The sequence below is a fragment of the Mytilus trossulus genome, chromosome 6 (genome assembly GCF_036588685.1).
Source record: "Mytilus trossulus isolate FHL-02 chromosome 6, PNRI_Mtr1.1.1.hap1, whole genome shotgun sequence".
Classification (NCBI taxonomy): Eukaryota; Metazoa; Mollusca; class Bivalvia; order Mytilida; family Mytilidae; genus Mytilus; species Mytilus trossulus.
In genome coordinates, this window is record NC_086378.1 from 62,363,830 (window position 1) to 62,385,313 (window position 21,484).

Below are 21,484 nucleotides of genomic sequence, written 5' to 3' on the forward strand. Positions count from 1 at the left end.
AACATAAATGTACTTTCTCTATATCACCAGCTTTATGATTACCCCACACTTCACAGCTATAATTAAGTATACTAGATACATAGGTATCAAATAAGGACAGTAATGTTTCACAGTTATAATATTCATCTACAATTTTACTACATAATGCAAAAACAGCTTTTCTTCCTTGATTTGCTAACATTTTTTGAGTATGTAAAAAACTGCCATTATAATTAAAAAGAATACCCAAATATACAAAACTGTCACATATATCTATTTGGTTGTTATTCAAAAACCATTTTTCTTGACTTTTTACACTACCTCTATTTCTAAACACTACAACTTTAGTTTTAGACATATTAATGTATAAACCATATTCCTCTGCCGAAGAATTTACAGTATTTATCATATTTTGCAGATCATCTATGTTCTCACTGAATAAAACAGTGTCGTCTGCGTACATAAGTAAAAATAAATTTAAGGATTTCAATTCATATGACTGACAGCCATTACTGATTAGGTCTACTTCCATATCATTGACATACAACGAGTATAATAAAGGGGATAAAGATTCCCCTTGCATCAAGCCAGTATTACAATTAAAAAAATCTGAAATTTTTCCATTACACTTTATACAAGTTTTCAATTTAGAATACATAGATTTAATTACAGTAAGAAGTTTACCAGTAACGCCACATCTAACTAATCTCAACCACAATTTTACATGAAAAACACTATCAAAGGCTTTAATATAATCAATGAAACAACAATATAAGCGTTTGCCTTTTCTTAATGACTTAGATATCAAGGAATGAAGACAGAAGATGGCATCAGAAGTGCCGTATCCAGGACGGAATCCAAATTGTGCATCTGTCAGAGTGTTGTTAATCTTGCACCATGTTATAAGTCTTGAATTAATCAACGACGTAAATAGTTTTCCTAAATGCGACACCAACGAAATACCTCTGTAGTTTCCAGGATCGTCAGGGTTTCCTTTCTTAAAAATAGGAATTAAAATACATTTCACCCATATTTCAGGGAAATTTCCAGAGCATAAAATGTTGTTGAACAGTTTACAAAGTACAGGTTTCAATAAAGTTTTACCGAAAAGTATATACTCATTCATTATATCATCATAACCAGTCGACTTGTCTCTTTTTAATTTTTTGATGCACGAATCAAGTTCCTTTTCTGTAAACGGAAGATCTAGTTCCTCAAAAACTGTTTCCGGAGTGTCACTCGTTCCAACATTCACATCAGGAGGTTAAGACATAAGTTTTTTAAAATGTTCCTCGAATTGATCCAATGAAATGTTATTTATCACGCGCTTTTTACGTTTTTTAAAATTCTTATAGAAGCGTTTTGGATTTTTCTTCCTTAGTGACGACAGCATATTTCCTCGTTGGTTCTTATAATGTCTTTTAAGTCTTGTTTCGCACCACTTATACTTTTGTTTAGCAAGGTTAAAGTTAATTCTGTTTTCATCCGAGCGGTATTTGTTGAAACTGTCTAATGCATTTTGATATTGTATATATAATGTTTTGCATTCATCAGTAAACCAAGGCTTGTCTGCATTAGATTTATGAACTTTATCGCCATTTTCACAAGATTTACACTGTTCTTTGAATGTTACTTCAGGTTTCGTATACTGTTCATATATATCAGTTAAAAGATTATTAAGTCTTTCTACACACGTATCAATATCGCTGTTTTCGTCAAAATTTACCAGTAGATCATCAAACTTTTGTGTGTTGAGTATCAATTTACTTCTGATATCATCTTCTGACCCTTCATTCCAGTTAAATACATTGAACTTAGTTTTATTACAATGACATTGACCGTACGACTGATTATTACCCTTAAGGTACAATTCAGCTACTATTGGAGCATGACATGAATACATATTAAATGGTTCAACATAAAACGATTTTAAACAATTAAACATTTCACTATGTGTAAACAATAAATAATCAATAACGCTACTACCGTTTTTATTATTAAATGTTATTTTCCCACTGTCTGTTCCGAATCTGCCGTTACATATACGTAGGCCGGACGACTGGCATAGCTGCAATATACGCTGACCAAAAACTATGTTTAAATACATGTAATAAAATTTAAGAGGCATCAAATGTACAAGAATAAATAGTTTTGAGTTTGAGAAATCATTCAATGCCATATGATTCTATTCAGATTTGTGCGTTTTTCGATTTACGAATAAGTCAAGAGAATAAATTAGTAATTGAAGCAAAAAAAAATAAAGATACATGCAATAACGAATTAACATTAGGTTGCAAATACATACCTAGGTGCATTTAAATTAAAACAACATTTGAACTATTAATAGTTTTTTTTTCAAATGTAATTTTATGTTTATTTACTTGATATGGAGTTCTTCTAAAAATAAAAATCACTTGAATGAGTATTTCTGGTGTACATACATGAATCACATGTGCTATCTACATGTACAATATACGGAAATGACACGGCTGGGTATTGTAAAGATTACTTTCAGGTGTATATCACCAAGCGAAGAATTTAATGGTTTGTCAAAACGGTAAGGTGTAATTTGTCATATTGTAAAGGTTTGAATCGCGCTCATCTCTTCTTTTTTATAATATGAATTGCGCCAATAAATGGAACTCGACACATTCCCCATTTCCATTCTCAATTTTATTAATTGTGTCATATTTACCTCGAAACGATTAACCTATTTAGACGTACATGTAACATCAAAATACTGACTTCAACTGTTAAATAGCTTAATAATTACTAAAATTACTAAAATTCGAAATTATGCACTTCTCCTTCTGTATGCCATGTTTTTTTTATGTCAATTCTATCTTTCCATCAGGTCCCTTGTGCACTATTTTGTTCTAAGTGCACTAAGGAGGCCCTTTGCGGTATCTGTACCTGTAAATACCGGAAAGGACCTCCTCGGTGCAATAAGAACAAACATTTGAAAACAAGTATATAATATTTGCGCAATTAAAATTAATGATTGTGTTATTGGCACAAATGAATGCAAAAAAAAGAATTGGCGTAATTAAGTTGTGGCGCAAATTAATTTCTTTTTAGCGAAACTGGATATCGGCTTTCAAAACATTGTGTGTACACAAACAAAACAGTATTCATCTTTTACGCAATCCAGCCGGAGAATAAAAGTTTTTGCAATTTGTGTAGGATTTTAATTTTAGAATGTAATGAACAAGTAAGAAGATCGTTAGAAACCTTAAGTGAATCGGAAAATAAGCTATGCACGATGAAAGGGAAAAGTTTGGTGCGTCGATAAAAAAATTCATAGATGCATGTGATAATTGTAAAATTTCAAGTCTTTAAATAACATCCATTTGTAGAACTGATTATTTCGATTCTTCAAATATGTGTAGAATAATAATAAAAAAATATATTATTTAGTCTCTTTCAAATAAATACTGTAGATTTGTATTTGATCATCGATTGTAAACATAACGTCCAGTGAGAAATATTACATGTATTCGTACAAAGAACAAATCAACTTCTTTTCGAATACAATTGACTGGTTATTTAAGGTAAATAATTTGCGACAGAACAAGTGAAACTTGGCTAGAAGCTTACCTCTAAAATAAAGAAATATAAAAAAAGGTAGAGTTATTTTTTTATTCTGTATTTTACTCATACATGGAATTAAGCACTTTTTACAGTAAAATAAAACAGTTTTAACACCGACAGCAGGAATCACAAGCGACGATGGTTCCATAGATATCTTCAACGAATTTGTATATATCCCTGGCAGTTTTCGGTATATATCAGACTCTGATATTGAGGAGAACAAATGCCATTGATGTGTTGTCTTTTTTTTTAATACATTTAGATATAAAACATGTACTTCATATCAAGCCTCATTTATAGAACATTCTTTATAATTTATTGTGTCAAGGAAATATTTCGATCAGAGAAATGTTTGGCGGAGGAGAGAGAGAGAGATATAAAGAGCCTGACTTATATCGCGGTATTTGGTCTCATGTTATTCATGTCAAAATGTCCGTTTTATATATATTCCATAATGATATTAATTAGAGATTTAATCCAATCCAAACTAAAAATTGTTTTGTTTTTATCCCGCATCTTTTTATATCAAATTAACTCAAAACTATAATAATTGAAATAACTTTCTGAAATAAAACCCTAACATACGTGTATATCAGACGCTTAACAAAACGATATACCATACGATTGATGAAACGCTAAACGGTATCACATATCATACGATAAACGAAACGCTAAACCATACCATAAACCATACGACAAATAAAACGATTAACGATACCATGAACGATACGTTATACAAAACCCTCAACGGTGACATTTACCATACGATGAACGAACGATGAACGAACGCTGACCGAACGTTGTACGGACGCTATACGAATGATGTACGAACGATGACCGAACTCTATACGAACGATTACCGAACGCTGTACGTACGATTCCCGAACGAAAAAAGTGTTAACTTTTACGTTACAGGGACTGTACAATACCGATTCAAAAATGTAGTATCATCTTTCTATTACAGTTGAATGAAATATGTATAGCAAGGAAAGTTAAAGCTGGTTCGTGCATTTTAAAGTGTTAGAATAAGTTCAAGAAGTGCAGAAACAATGGTACCAAACGAATGAAATAATTTGGAATATTAAAATATATTACAGGATCAAACTTCAAAAGGAATGTATTCGTCTACGTTGTAACATAGCGCGCAGTATTTGTTCTTAAACATAATGTTGATACCATAAGCAACTGGCGGACCATTTTCTACCATGCTGCCGCTCATACATTTTCGTCAACAGTTTTATTGCCATATCCCAAAGGACACATTGATATGGCTTGAAAACCTCTATAATCCGTTTGTTCAGTATCCAGATCGATACACTCATAGACGTGGTGATCATTTGCAATTGTAAAATTATGCTGAAGGCAACAATCTTTGTAATTTTCACAGTCCATATCGCAGTTGCAGTACCAATCGGAATAACTGAAAGTCGCCGGTGGATGACATGCACCTACGAAAAACAAAAATCATCATTAATGTCCGGATAGTTAGTTGTTTCTACTCCTGATTGGGTTGTTACATCTGTTGATTTTATTTTACTGATGCGCATTTGCTCTTCGTTTCCTGTTTGTCTCGTCTCTTCAGTTCTGGTTACTTGTATCGTGGTACCACTTGCTGTTGTTTCATATCTTCAGCGTTTAGTTACTAGTTCTTGCTCTTGCAGCGAAAAAGGTAAACGCAAACAAACAATTATCTCCAGCAGAATGTGTGCTACCTTCATTTTCTAGATAGTTTCTTATAATGCGATGTTCCCGTCTCATGGCCTCATTTTATCTCGTATTTAGATATATAGGGAAAAAAGAAATTTAAAAATCATTTTCATAATTAATCAAAACAATCTGTTGTCAAAGTTGTCAATCAATGGTAGTTTAATCACCATTATTTTGTATATCTCTTAATCCTACCATTAAAACAGTTTTTTTTAAAGCTGAACATACGTAGTACATAAATGTAGTAGGAAAAAAGAAACAGTTGTTCAGAATGAATCAAAAACAATCTTTTGTCTAAAGTGAAAATCAAAGGTACCTTAATCACCATTATTTTTTTATATCTCTTAATCCTCCCATTAATTAAAACAGTATTTTATAGCTGACCATACGATATCCTTGACCGCAGTAGTATGAAAAAGGAAATATTTTATTCAGAATTAATAATAAACATTCTTTTGTCTACAGTGGACATCAATGGTAGCTTAATCATCATTATTTTTAATACAGCAACTTTTAATCCTCCCATCAATTAAAACAGTGTTTTATAGCTGACCATGCGATATCTTTGGCCGTAACAGTAGGAAAACCGAAACATTTCTTCATAATTAATCAAAAACAATCTTTTGTATAAAGTGGACATCTATGGTAGCTTAATCACCATTATTTTTAATAACTCTTAATCAATTAAAACAGTGTTTTATACATTGTAGCTGACCATGCGGTATCCTTGGCCGTAGCAGTAGGAAGACAACTAAACATGTTTAATTTCATATCTAATCAAAAACAATCTTTTGTCTAAAGGGGACATCAATGGTAGCTTAATCACCATTATTTTTTTACCTCCTATTTCTCTCATTGATTGAACGGTGTTTCGTAGTTGAGTAAACGTATTGTTTTTTTTCTCGTTTTTGAAAACCATATGACGACACAGAATTGCTTTATGTTTGTTATTTGAACTTTGTTGATTAGTAATTTTCATTGACAATCGTGCCTGAGCGCCGTCTTTTTATTTTGTTTTGACACTATATTTAAGAGAAGACTATAAAGTATTATAATTATTCCATTATGTACTGTATTACTGATCTATTTGGTATTTAGGCTTTTATTCTCATAATACATATCTCAACACAAATATAAACTAAGTTTTCAAACCCCTAGTCAAATTTTATCTAACATATAATTGGATATTTCTAAGGTTCTTTTTTTGTAATATCATAGCTCTTTATATGTTCCGATTATTGTTTATCCTAGTCTTTAAATGTTCGCCCTTCTGCGTTCCCGATGAAAAAAAATCCTGAAACTCGCTTCGGACACATGATATTTATCAAATGTCTTTTACATTGTTTGTTTTCCATAAGCTAACATTCTGCTTCCCCAGATAGTCGTGATGGTTTTAACCGATCATGAAAAATGCAATATTGATTTTTTAAGAAACAAAATATAAAATCGTTTCGATGGAGATTTTTTTTACGTTGGAAAAAAATATCTACATAAATAAGGCCGTTAGTTTTCTTGTTTTAATTGTTTTATATTGACATTTCGGGGCCATTTATAGCTGACTATGCGGTATGGACTTTGCTCATTGTTGACGGCCGTACGGTGACCTATAGTTGTAATTTCGGTGTCATTTTGGTCTCTTGTGAAGAGTTGTCTTATTGGCAATCATACCACAACTTCTTTTTTACATCTTCATATAATAAATACGTTTATTAATAATGGTGTTTCAGAAAAATTGATCCACCTAGTTATAGATATAATTGAGAATAAGACTATAATTTATGTTAAAATACCCCCTCCCTTAAAAAAATCACCCTAAAATAACAAACAAAAAACAAAAAACAAGAAGAGTTTGACAATAATCAAATGAACCTTTCTTGATTGTTAAACTTTATTTTGTATACTATGTCTTTTTGTTTTTTGGAAATCAGAATATCTTAAATAACTATGCAGAGCCACTTTTACTCAACAACTTCATATACATGTACGTAAGCGTATAAATCAACTCAGATGTTACTATATTCTGAATGTACCTGCTTCTTGACAGGAGCCTCAAAATATGTGGATTTTATTGGTCGATACATGTATATATTCTGAATCTAAAATCCCCCCCCACACACACTTTTTTTTTAAGTAATGTGGTTGCTCCTTATTTTGAATGATTTGCAGTAGTTTTTAAAAGATGTCTCGATTACGCATAAAAACGTAGGCTGCATCAGCGTGCTTACAGACGAAGAAAAAGAATTGCGATGTTAAAGCTACAAATGTAGGTTCACACTGCCGATCAGATCACCTCGATGAACCCGATTGTCCAAATTTCCACGACCAAGCTCAACCAAATTCTTGATCGGGCCTGTTTACGACTTCTACCCGACCGCCACCCGACTGTACACGACCTTAACTCGACATTTCACGACAACATCAGGACTCCATCCCGACACGATCTTTACTCGACTAGCTAGACCAAATCAACTTTTTCACGATCTCAGTCTGATCTCGACCAGACCAGATGGATCTGATTGTATATGGGTCGTAGGGATAATCGGGAATTGGTCGAGTATGCACAATTTCAGTATAAAAACGTCCGAAACTTTTATTCACCGCCGCTTCGGAGTGGGTATTACGTATTACCCTTGTCCGTCCGTACGTATGTGCGTACGTCCCAACAAAAATGGTTTCCGTTCTCTAATTTTATTTTGCCTCAACCAAATTTTATGAAACGCCGTATACACAATGCTTATTACCATAAAACACAGTTCAAATGCAAATTAGGGTGGCCGTTCTTGAGTAATGTTATAATGTTATATATGCTAGCTGGGGTATTATCAGTGTCCCATGGACACATTTTTCGTATATTTGGTTATATTCAGTAGAAGTTCCGAGTAAAATCATACATTTAAAATATCTATACAGAAATAAAGCAATTGGATGTGTGGGCAAGGTGGTAAGAGCTTCGAGAGACAGGTTAATAGCTGTAACGGAGCTTGGAGAGTGTAAAGAAGACGAACAAGAAGGTGAAGACAGCAACGGGCGCCGAGAAATTTAGGTGAGGCAGTGGTTGACACGCCGACCACATGTGGGCAGTATGAGAGACTTGCACTAACTTAACAAAGAGGAACACAATGCTTATAAAAACTTCCTCATAGTGGACACTGATATGTAATGGTTGTTGTATTGTTCTTTTTTGGAAATGACACCACAAAATGAGATTTGTCACTGGATTAGTACTTATGTTAGATAGCAATATACATAAACAGTACCAACCTTTTTCCTTGCATTCTTACAAATAAAGCATACTGCTTGTGTAATATATGTACATAAGTAAGTAAATGAGTATTTATCATTGAGTTGATTTCCGGTAGTTGAATGGTTAAAGATACTTATTTTCTTTTTGCTGAATGGCAACAACCTGCATGTATTTCCTAAAAAATATTGCAAAAAGAGGGCAAACATGTCACATATTTCCCAAAAATTTAAGCAAAAGTAGAATTTCAATCCCCTGGAGTGATACCTTTTCTGAAACTGTTTACAACTTTACATATACCTATCAAGAGATCAAGAGTGCATTTCTTTCTAATCAAAGTTTAGTAAACGTTGTGTGCCATTTGTTATAGTTTGTTTAACGTTACAGTAGTAGAAACAAATGCATCGTTTAATCAGAGTTTGCTGACCCTGTTTGAATTGTAAAAAAAAACATGCAAATTTTGTTGTTATTTGAACTTATTACGCGGGGAAATAGCCTCCGTTGAAGATGTTATAGACACAGAGGACATCGATCGCTCGTCTATGCATATTTAATTTTATTTACAGTTTTTTAGGTATTACCCTCCTTTCTTTCATAGCTGTTATTTTATGAAAGAAAGGATGATAATACCTAAATTGGAGTAAATTTAGACAATATTTTGAGTTATGACAAGCAAGAACACGTTTAGATAATTGATTTAATGTTAAAGTTAAAAAGAAATGCATCGTTTGAACTAACATAACGACAAACGACAAACAGTAGACGCATTAGCAGCGAGTGTATATATAATAGTTTGTCTAAGATTATGCAAACTTTGCAAAAGTATGTTAGAAACAAATGATCAGAACGTGTGCACGCTGAACTGTTTGTATCGCTAGTGTAAGAACGAAATTCGCTCCAAATAAAAAAAAAATATTTGTCTTTCGTCTCCTTTTGTGTGAAATTACGTAAAAAAGTTTGAATGAAAAAAAAAATAATACAGTAATGTGACCTATAGTCGTTATTAATCATTTCTATGTCCTTTGGTGTTCTGTGAAGAGCTGTCTCGTTGGTAATTGTACTATACATCTTCTTTTTTTATACTAGTACACACATTTTTGGACAAACGAAAAATACGAACAGACAAAACAGAAAATAGCCCATAAAACAGGTAAATATAATCTTGATCGATGTTCTTAATATCAACCAACTTCGAAAGATAACTTAGTCGTCAGCAGTCTAATAATGAATGTTATTGCACAATAACTTTCATATTTGAAAAATCCGCCGGTGCCAAAATTGCAGGATATTCTCCCCTTCCGTAACACCTGAGTTTATACCAGGTTTTTGTTGGGTTATATGTTGCTAAGTTTCTAGTTTTCTATGTTATGTGGACTGCTGTTTGTCTTCTCGTCGGTTTTCGTTTTTTGCTATGACTGTGTCGGTTTGTTTTCGACCTTTGAGTTTTTGATTCTTCCTAAGGTGTCTTTTGCCTCTCTTTTAAAATGTTACCTCTCCTTGCAAAAGTTAAGACACGTACTGTACATGGAGGAATTTTTGTACAGTTATATATGATGTTGCCAATATTTTTTTGCGGAGGCAGAGTTATGAGAGTTAATCAGATCTGCACACACTTTTAGAGAAACGTGTAGCAGTCATTTGTTCTCGTGTATGGGCGAGTAGAGATCGAAGAGTGGTCGGATGTGGTCGCGAAGGGATCGGGTATTGGTCGAGTTGGTCTGGGATAAGATAAATACAGAAGTCGCAGTGATCTGGAAGCGATCGGACATTGGTCGAGTTAATCTGGAAATGATCGGACACTAGTCGAGCAAAGGTCGAAATAATCGAGAACTGATCGGTAAAATTTGTGTATTCCGACCAAACTCGATCTCTACACTATCCTTTCTCGATGAATTCGACCGCTACTCGGTCCTTACTCGATTGTTTTTGACATGTCAAAAACTCTCGGGTAGAAAGTCAGATCAATGACGAGTAAGGTAGACTATCCCGAACATTCTTGTCGATTGAGTCAGACCAGTCTCCCGATCACGTAATTTGTCTTGATCGGAGTTGATCGAGTGGATCTGATCGGCAGTGTGAACCTAGCTTAAGGAGCACTTATACATTTCTATCTTTTCTGTTTGTTTCAAATGGTATTTTTTCTACAAGGGGTATTTGGTAAAGTGGGGGGGGAGAGGTTTTTTTTTTTTTTTTTTTATTATTTCTAATTGTATTTTAACGGATCTGTGATACTACATAAAGAAAACAATTAATCTCACCCTTTTTCAGTAATGCATTGATGAGTGAATCGTTGTTTGAGTAAAGACCAGTGGCAAATATTTCTGTCAGTGTGTACGTCCCGTCGAATCGGAGACCTTTTCAAATGAATTATGTGTTCGGCAATGATGATGGATGAGTCTTGATAAGGTTTTATTAGGCTACGTAAAGTGTTTTTATAACAAATAAATATATCAAGTTTAGACACATATTTCTGTAAAGAACTTTATTAATAAGTGTTATAAGTATCAATTTTATATAAAAATCGTTTCTTTTTTAAATATACGTAGGAACATTAAAGTTCTGAATGTCTAGTTTAGTGTACACTTAACCTACACAAGGTCTACATCGACTATCGACTGCATGTAGACAAAACATAATTTAAACTACTAGTACATGTAAACATTGAGTTTTATCAATGGGAACGTACTTATGTTTAGTTTATGTGTGAGTTACACTAACACAACACCGAGTTTAGGTCAATGTGAACACGGCCATATTTGTTTTCTGTATTGCCGTATCTAAATTTATATACTGAATAACAAGTCACGTGATGCGATAAACCGCCAATGTGCGCCATTGTTTGAAAGAGATTTGACTGGTTGCATAGTAAGGCAATCGATTTGAACGCTCACTAACATTATGTTTGAACCCTTTTCATTCTGTGTATGACTGTTCCAATTCAGGATATTGCAATTCGGTGGTTGTTCTTGGCTGCAATCTGAAATTTTTGTTGCAATTGCTATTATATATATAGACGGAAATGACAAGTCACACTTTTTTTAACAAGGCGAGACAATAAATACACTTAAAATAAAGTTAAAATGACTAATGCAGTAATGCAATTATAATAAAACAAAGTTATAAATATAATTTAGGTAAATTAAGGTAAATAAATATCTTATTAGATTAAACTGTCAGTCATCTTTATTCTCATAACCACTGCGGATACATAGGTACAGAGAGAGTGCAAAATATGTACATGAATGTCCTATACTGTTCTGGAGATAGAACTGTCAGGTTCTATTCTTGGTAGACATTTCAGAATCATATCTAGGTAAGAACAGTAAAAAACTGTTCGGAATCAGTTCTAGTGTAGAACAGTAACGGTCAAAACTGTTCTTTGTTAGAACTGTCAGAATCGGTTGTAGGTTAGAAGTCACTGTCACAGTGACTAAAATTGTCCAGGATAGTACTGCGTCTGTCAGAAACCGTTCTATATTCGTGAACTGTGCCCGAAACATTTTCAGACTGATTTTAAGAATGGTTCAATGAAAAGCGACCCAAACTGTTAAACGGAAGATTGCTTTAGTTTTATTTCAAAGAATGATTAGGAAAACAACTTGGTATGCTATTTCAGCTACTAATGCATGTTGAGTTCAAATTCAATGTAAGGATCTGTTGCATCACTAGCCTGCGTTTCTGTCACGGTACTTTTAAATTTATCAATATTTGATGTAACATATATACAAGTTGGAGCAAATTGTAAATGAAGAGCCCATGGATTTATATCTTTACTTATCTGTGCCAATCCTAATATACAGGAAAAACAAACAACATCTTCCTTTACACCATAATAAAAGAAACCAGCTTCCGCGTATTGCTGGAACACCGATTCATCAATTTCAACATCGGTACTAGCTTTAAACTTTTCGAACGTTAAACGTCGGTTAGCAACATCACTGAAATTTTCTCTATAATAATTACTATCATATTTTTGGATCAATTTATCTACAACCATTTCTTCTAAAGTTTCTGAATGTGATGCTTCATCAAGACAAGGGGGCATCGGTATATGACTTGCTTCTGTATTACTTTTTCTAATATCTACATGGAATGTACAATATGGAAACCTTTCTATGTGTCTTTCTAACGGGTCGTCATCTATGCTCCAAGTTCTCAAACATCCACCACAACAGAAACACTGCACGTAATCTATGTAATCGAAATAAAAGAAGCCAGCATCTGCAAGTTTGGAGCGAAATGTACTGCTTTTTAAAGGAAATGTTTTTAATGAGTTTTCTCTTGCTTCAAGCGCTTCCATTTTGGGATAGTGGATATTTTCATGGGTCATTAAACTAAAGCATTTTAACAGTGGACCACTTATATCTAGGGTCCTATCAGAATTTCTCACATGATGGCTTTTTGTATTGATACCAATATTTTAATCGAAAGTCATTGGTTACTGTTTTGAAGTGATCTAGATAAATATCAACTAACTCATCAAATAAGTTTCTATCTCTTCTAAAGTCGTCATAATGAAAATTTGTTAGTCCAGTTATCCGTATAACCCTAATTTTGTCGGACGAAAATATGCTGTTGAATAGATCATTTATCAGTGGTTTTTGATCTCTAGAAATAATTTGCATTTTCCTCATATCAATTGAAAATCTCGCATCTGAAACCATCAAACCCCACCATTCTAAAACATTGGATGCCAACTGTTTTTCTAGAGTAGAGACATTTGGTGGAAGAATGCATTTATTTAAATTGCGCAAATATTGTCCTGTGTTAGAAAGTTGGCTAAGGCTGTGAACGTATGTTTTTAACGGCTGATGTTCGTTTGTTAGGAGTATTGCCTCAAGTAATTTTTTAATCTCATCTCTCCAAGCGTAAAACGGTACGGTTTCCCGTAGTATTAACGGTAACACTGTTTGTTCAGTGAGTAAAATAGGTATAATACGACACGATTCATTTTCTTCCTGGACAAACAAAATCGCGCACTGCATCATCTTCTTAAATTTCGAGACATCTAGTGATTGCTGTGAAAGGACAATAGCGAGCTTATTGACATTTTTTAAGTGTATTTCTAGCTCATCATATTCGCGATATCCTATACGCAGCTCAAATGATGTATTAAGGTTCTTTACTCCAGCCTCTCTAAGGTACTTGACACAATCATTAGTCCATAATAAGTCGCTTCCAATGTCCGAGCATAGAAAGAATACTGAAGCCATACGCTTAAGTGTGAAATCGCTTTTCAGTTGTATATCTGTAGAAGTTTTATTCAATGGTTCCATTGTAAAACAATTACAATAAGAATAGTTTCATTACAGCCAAAGGTAAACAATTTCTCTTCTGCTTTTTGTTCGACACTCTGCAAAGACAAAATAAAACACATTTTGACTTCCAAGATGTTTGTTTTAAACTTGTCTATAGATTCAATGAACATGTGTCTTCATTTAACGCTTAAATTGATATCAGGCTGTTAATTTCCTCGTTTTAATTGTTTTGCATCTGTCGTTTTGTGACCTTTTATGGCTAACTATGCAGTTATGGTTTTGTTGAAGGCCGTATGGTGACGTAAAGTAGTTGATAACTTTTACGTCATTTGGGGTTTGGTGTAGAGTTGTCACATTGGGAATCATACCTCATCTTCGTTTTTTAATTTCATGCTTTTTTAAATAAAGTTGTGAACATACATTTGTATCTGTCAAGGTGACGTTTCTTTCTACACATGGAATTTGCTATTCATTCAACCTTTGACCAAACCAACTCTCGGTTCTGACCCTTCTTGATGAAGATATTAATCTATACAATTTGAATTGGTACTGAAAACAGGATTGCTTGATTGTTGCTTGCATAATGTCCAGTGGCAATTTTGAAAACATGAAAATAATATACATTGTAATTACCACGCACGACATGTATTAGATTCATTTAAACCTAAGATATAAAAAAAACGGGGGAGGGGAGCATTGGGGAGGGTGTTATCAGCTGTTTATTGTTTGTTTATTTGTCGCATGTTTTGTTGGATAAAGAATTACTTAACGAAACCGTAAATGAAAAAATACAATGAAACTTAAACACAGATATAAGATCAAATGGAAAAGTTAATATGATAACTAGATACATGTAGTAACGGCAAACAAGAATGGTGCTAACTCAGAATATGATAGCTTGCATCAATTTCATGTTGAAGGGAAAAAACAAATTCTAGGAGTAAATGATGAAAAATATACAAATTGGAGAAAAGGGCAAAGGAAGATGTCAAGCTGTAAAAAAGGATACAATTGTACAAGGTGGTATTTGATTAAGAGAAACTCCGGTAATTGGAATGTTGCCAGTGGCAAATTTTACACGCATAACAGGATCCCGTTAATGTGATATGAATGTGAATTCTACTTTCATGACTATATTCATGTACATGTACAAGAACGATGCGCGGTTTGTATCTACCTATTAACTAACGGTCTGCTTAATATTAGGCAGATTGAGAGATCAGGGGGCTCTCACCATTGCCCTGTGCCTTTTGTCCTGAAATTTTGCAAACTTTTAGCTAAAAAGAGTCAATCTAAGCCCTCCATAGATATAGCTTAACAGGGGTCCATAAGTCAGTTCTGGCAGTACAAAAAATAAACATTTCGTCTAATCAAAAGTAAGCGATATCCACTGCTTCATAAATAGAATGTTTTGGTAAAACAGATTTGTCTCATTAAAAAAATATTAATGCACGAGTGCAACTTTCTTTTCTTGTCATGCAGAACAATAACTAGATGTGTCAAAGCGACACGAATGGCCCAGTCTCAAAAAGTTGAAAAATCTGCAATGTCAATAACACATGTGGACACAAACATGATGGTGGTCTCACATATAATACATTATCAGATTTACAAAAACAAAAAAAACGGGTGTACCTCAAGGATCCGTATTAGCACCAGTGTTGTTTTTAATTTTCATCAATGATCTTCCTTAAAAAGTTTGTCTAATCCTAATCATTACACAGATCTATTTGCTGATGGTAGCACCATATCAGTCATTGGACAAAACAAAAGTTGCATCAGTCAAAAGCTTAATACAGTTTTACAAGACATTTGTCGCTGGTGTGATGACAATAAAATGGCTGTAAATGTATCTAAAACGAAAGCTATATGTATTGGCTCTAAACAGAAGCTTTCTAATACATCAAATGAAAACATTAATCTTGCTATAAGTGGACAACAAATTAAAGAAAGTACATGTGAAAAGGTTCTAGGTGTTTTTATTGATGCATCTCTATCTTGGTCTTCTCATATCGATCATATAATAAAAAAAAAATTAACTCTTCTTTAGCTTTACTAAAAAGGATAAAGAAATATTGAAGTCACAAAGCTAGACAAATGTACTATAACGCTTACATTTTACCTCACTTAGATTATTGTTGTTCAATATGGGGAAACTGTAATAACTTTTTATTAGATACTTTACTAAAACTACAAAAAAGGGCAGCAAGAATAATTTTAGACGAACATGATAACACCAAACCTTCAAACGAATTATTTCACGAATGTAACATTGTGCCGATCACACAAAGCATACTTTATCATAAATCATTACTAATGTATAAAGCAAAACATGGCTTAAAATTTTGCTCCAGAATATATGTCCAGTCTTATTTTATCAGCTTCTGCAAACAAAAAATACAATACGAGATTTTCATCCTCAGATAATTTCTTAATTCCAAAACCAAATACAGAGTTGTATAAGTCTACTAGTCTCTCGTACACTGGACCAAAAGTATGGAATACTCTTCCTAATTCAATTACGAAATCAAATACAGTATCAGAATTTAAACATAACTACAAATAAATGTACATTACCATGATATTTGTACTGTATTGCCATATCATAATTGTTTATTGTCTTTTTAAATTGTATTTAATGTTTATTTATCATTATTATTGAAAATGTATTGTTTATTTTTAATGTAATTATTTTAAGAGAGCCTTATTGAAAATTGGTGTAATCCAAACGAGTTACTATCTCTAAATAAAGATATTATTATTATTATTATTATAAAAAATCAGCTCAAAATCTGGAGGCGTATAGAAAAAAGTCAGTATAACCTGATAACTGTGATGTTCAACCATTTTCAAAGTTGTAAACCCTTAATTTTGGCAAAATTTAGCAGAGCGGAATGAAACTTAAACTCGATCCGTAACTCATCATGAGTAACAAAAATACCAAAAAACAGCCCAATATTTGAAAGCGTTTAGAAAAAAAGTCTGTAGAACTGTGATTTTCAACAATTTAACAAAGTCCATAGCCCGTAATTTCGTCAAAAAATAGCGGAGCGGAACGAAACGTAAACCTGATCTGTAACTCATCATGGTTAACTAACATACAAAAAATCAGCCCAATATTTGAAGGCGTTAAGAAAAAAACTCCGTATAATGGTTTGTTGCGGAATGACGGAATTTCGGAATTTCGGAATTTCGAAATTTCCGAAATTACGGAATTACGGACAAGGGTAAAACTATATGGCACCGACAACTTCGTTGCGGGCCATAATACCTTTTCAGGAACTATTTGACAGGATGCCGAGAATATGGAAAGCTATTTGACACAATATCACAAAATTACTATATGATTGCAATGTCAATTCCCTGTTACAAGCAATTTTGTAAGCATTTCGATAATTTATTACATATTTTCGATTCTATGTACATCCAAAACTGCTGACTGTAGAGATTAAAAGCGGGGAGCACGTTGTTTGGTATATTGACATCGATTACTATAATTGTCTTATTATCGACAAACCGCTTCATGCATTATCGTCAGATTTAGCATCGCGGCTATTAATTCAACAAAGCATTCTGCAATCTTGTCTAGCCATTTACTAAAATCCGAATCTTTGTCTTTCTAATCGGCACTCAGACCTATATAACGACTGAATTTTTCGCTACCAACTTTGTCCTCAATGAAATCTGTAACAACTGATTGTAGCAGCAGGAAATGTTTTCGTAACAACAGTATGCATTGAACATTCAAATGCAATATGAACTACCTCGGTTATATCTAGATCAAAACATTTTCATTATTTAAAAAATAGAATAAATAATTTATCTCATATATATTCAAATAATTATAACATTGACATGATCTCCCTAAACGTGACTCAAACAAAAACAAAAGTACATTTCGCAAATTCAGAAATGTATAATTTCACGAAACGAACTAAGAAAATACGTTAACAAATTTACCAGGTACATTTCCGGAAAAGTAATAAATACAAATTGCAGAAACGTTGTATTGGGACTTTGAAAAATTAGCTGAAACGCAATACGCCCAAAACGATTTATGAACTTTGATTTTCATTTTTTTATTCAGCCATGCAGAAGATGATAACTTATATACATAATAAACAAACGTCTGCATGTTATTTGAAACGGTCTACTTTTAAAATTGCACTGTAAAAGTGTTTAAATACGCATTAAGACTAGATATCTACTTCCGTTTCACTTTTGTCCATGCCAATCAATTCACTATATTTTATTTAGATAATCATTATCTAAATAATATATGCTAGTTTTAAAATCATCATAAAGTTCTTACTCATTTACTTACTTAAGTTACTTTTCATCTGAGCGAAGCATCTTAAACATTTTCCCAAACGCATACTTAGTTGATTTTGACACAAATGTGTAGATATGTGTATCCATTATACATTTCTGGTCCGCCATACTTTGATATTTATAACAAATGTATTGACCCCAATAATGAACCTTATATAGATTAGACCGTTGGTTTTCCCGTTTGAATGGTTTTACACTAGTAATTTTGGGGCCCTTTATAGCTTGTTGTTCGGTGTGAGCCAAGGCTCCGTGTTGAAGGCCGTACTTTAACCTATAATGGTTTAATTTTTAAATTGTTATTCGGATGGAGAGTTGTCTCATTGGCACTCACACCACATCTTCCTATATCTACTTATTAATTATTAATGCAAATAAATCGATCACACTATAAAACTAGGTAACCAGTAGAGGACAAGTATTCCATAGGTCGATAAAACGCATACATTGTACGTTTCAAATGTATTCCAGAATCTGTAGTTGCAAGAAACACATTGTTTTATATATAAGGTTTACTCACAAAATGTAAAAGTATATTTCCCAAATAGTGCTTGTTTATATTTAGTCTCAATTATCCAGACGCTATTGTTGGCTGTAAGAACGATAACTCTGGTGCATCGAGACTAGTTTATATTTTAAACTGTTTAAATACAAGACGATACCGGACACAACTGCGTATCGGAATGGTTTAAAATATATATGTACTTTTATAATATATAATAAACGAAGAACACAATAACTTTTATCAGTGTATCTAGTATATAATACATACATGTTTTACAAAAACATCGTCTCGCACCTATGATTTCAACTTAAACGGGTTTTTAAATGTACAAACGTATCTTTCCGTCCATATTTGGTCTCGTGAATTTTTACTCCAGTAGTACGGAAGGGAATACCCGCCATGGTTATTCATTAATTTTCTAAATTTCTTGAATGCAATTTCTTAATTATGAACATGTACTTTCTACATCCGTTACTTGAATTTCTACATCTCCTGATTTGTGAAATTTAACTTCTTAAAGCATTATTTTGTTACCAGGCTCAAGCTAGCAGCCACTCGCTAGCAGCCACTTCGCTAGCAGCCAGTTTTCAGATATGTCTATAAACCCAAATATTGCATAAGATTCAAACGTACTTTAAATGTTTTTATCAATCATATATTCACAAAATAATCTGTTTTTATATAAGATTGAGCAGCCGAAGTCACTATTTAATGTATTTTTTTTCAAATTAACATGTAATTTCTGTTCATTACTTAATTCGCTTTTCATATACTAAACAGCGTTCTGCGCGCACTTTTAAATAGTGTATGAACAATAGTAAATAGCTATGTACTTATTTAAATGCTGGCAAAATTGTTGTTACATGACATCGATTTTTCCATAAGAAATCAATTTTGTGACATTGTAAGAAATAGCTTTACATAGTCTCGGCATCCTGTCAAGTAGTTCCTAAAAAGTATCAATAGTTTTGCATTACAAGAATAGAAAATTGCACTCGTGCTTTGCTATTTTTTTGTCAGACAAATTTGTTTTGACAAAAGGTTTTTCTTCTGAACAAGCGGAATTCGCTCACAGTTGATTATACGAAAGGTTTATTTGTTGTACGTAATGTATGGTGTGCACGGAAAATAAAAATTAGCAAAAATTAGTGAAATTTCCCCACCTGGACCTTTTGACCCATTGGACCTTAGACCCTTACCTATCATTTGGACCTAGTGGGTAAAAAAATATTGCCGTAGGGAATTTTTGACAGACTTTTGAAAATTTGGGGTAGGCATAATGACCCTTAAGACCTAAGTTCGGACCTATGGTGAAGACAAACTAATTGATGATTGATGGGATACGGTGTATGTTAATTTATTGTTCCGGTGGACAAAGCTTTTAGCCTTGAGTTGAAAATACTTCATGACATGATTTACTTTGAAAAATTCCACACAACAATGTGACTCATTTATACATCATCAACACAGACAATTTCTCACTGCTATCTTATCCCCGCCTATCAACCCACGTCAAAATGGGCGGATCTTCTTTCAAGGTTTATAACATGTGTAAACCTAAAAATTCTTCAGCCACCCAATGTGAGCTCAACAAAGGCACGTAGCTAAGAGAATCACCCAATGTGAACTCAAAAATGGCACGTCGTTTTAATAGAAATGCTAAAAAGCAAAAATTCCGATTCTACAAGAAAAAAGAACGGAATAAATACAATATGCAGCAAAGAACTGCACATGCCAAAAAGCATGTAATTAATCTATCGAAACGCAGATTATCAAATCAGGAATATATCCTGTTGGCGAAAGGCTTGAAATTTATACCAACGCCATCAAGCAAAAATGCAAAAATGTCTATACTAAAAGACTACAATGAATTTGCTAGAAAATTACGATGTAGGTATATGTTCAGTCAAGAAAAAACTGACCTTCATCCATTTCGTAACAATACAGGATATAAACCTGCCTCTACGTGCCATACGTTGGAAAATTATATAGAGTTAACCAAGCTTGAATTGTCTTTTCTACCAATAGAAAGAAATGTAAAAAACAATCTTACTAAGGGCGAAAGAATAGCGCTAAGCAATTTGAAAAATGATGAAACAATAGTAATAAAAAAGGCAGATAAAAATTCAAATTGTGTTATTTTAGACAGGCTAGACTATATAACAGAAGTCACAAGACAACTAAATACTCAACATTACTGCCAATTAGATTCATTTAACATGGCAGAACTGAAAATCCAAGTCATTGAGTATGTTAAATCATTATACGATCAAGGCATAATCGACAAAATATCATTTAGATTTTTAACAAATGGTCAAAAATTAAGAGATGCACGATTAGGGAGAATTTATATTCTTCCAAAAATTCACCGCCTTGAAATAGAGACGTTTAAACAAATACAACAAGATGGATTAAATGAATTAAATATAATTCCACCTGGCAGACCAATTATATCACAGTGTGGTTCTGTAACTGAACTTATAGGTCATTACGTTGACTATTTTCTTATACCAATAGTTCAAAATCAGTCCACATATATAAAAGATACTACATCGTTCATTAATATCATTGAGAAATTAAAACCTATGGCAAACAGCCTGTTAGTTTCGTATGATATAACACAGATGTTTACAAATCTACCTCAAGAAGCATTATTGCGTGCAGTTGAACGAGCATATGACAGTTTTGACAAATCGAACTTCAAGGTCAATGCTCCGCCAGTCAATGTATTAATACATTTGTTGAGAATCATTTTAGAAAACAATGTATTTGAATTTGATGGGAAAATTTACAAACAAATAATAGGTACGGCAATTGGTGCAGTTCCGTCACCGGAAATCTGTGACATTCTTATGTTTGAAATAATGAATGAAA

General features: G+C 33.1%; 1 protein-coding gene across 2 annotated transcripts; it reads right to left on the reverse strand.

Moving 5' to 3' along the window:
• Nucleotides 1-11,066: 11,066 nt before the first annotated feature.
• Nucleotides 11,067-18,737, reverse strand: LOC134723633 (baculoviral IAP repeat-containing protein 2-like). 2 transcript variants are annotated; one of them, XR_010108138.1, is made up of 2 exons: nt 18,626-18,737; nt 11,067-13,871 (listed from the first exon to the last, which is right to left on the reverse strand). XR_010108138.1 is itself a non-coding variant. In XM_063587193.1 (2 exons), the coding sequence occupies exon 2, from the start codon at nt 12,846-12,848 to the stop codon at nt 12,138-12,140; it is 711 nt and encodes a 236-aa protein (XP_063443263.1). In that variant the 5' UTR covers nt 12,849-13,871; nt 18,101-18,216; the 3' UTR covers nt 11,067-12,137. The 2 variants fall into 2 exon arrangements, 1 of the variants encoding a protein (XP_063443263.1); XM_063587193.1 differs by lacking the exon at nt 18,626-18,737 and adding an exon at nt 18,101-18,216.
• Nucleotides 18,738-21,484: the final 2,747 nt, after the last annotated feature.

Bases quoted from the DNA above. Each gene is read 5' to 3' on its own strand.
- LOC134723633 (XM_063587193.1), bottom strand. From the start codon at position 12,848: ATGACCCATGAAAATATCCACTATCCCAAAATGGAAGCGCTTGAAGCA.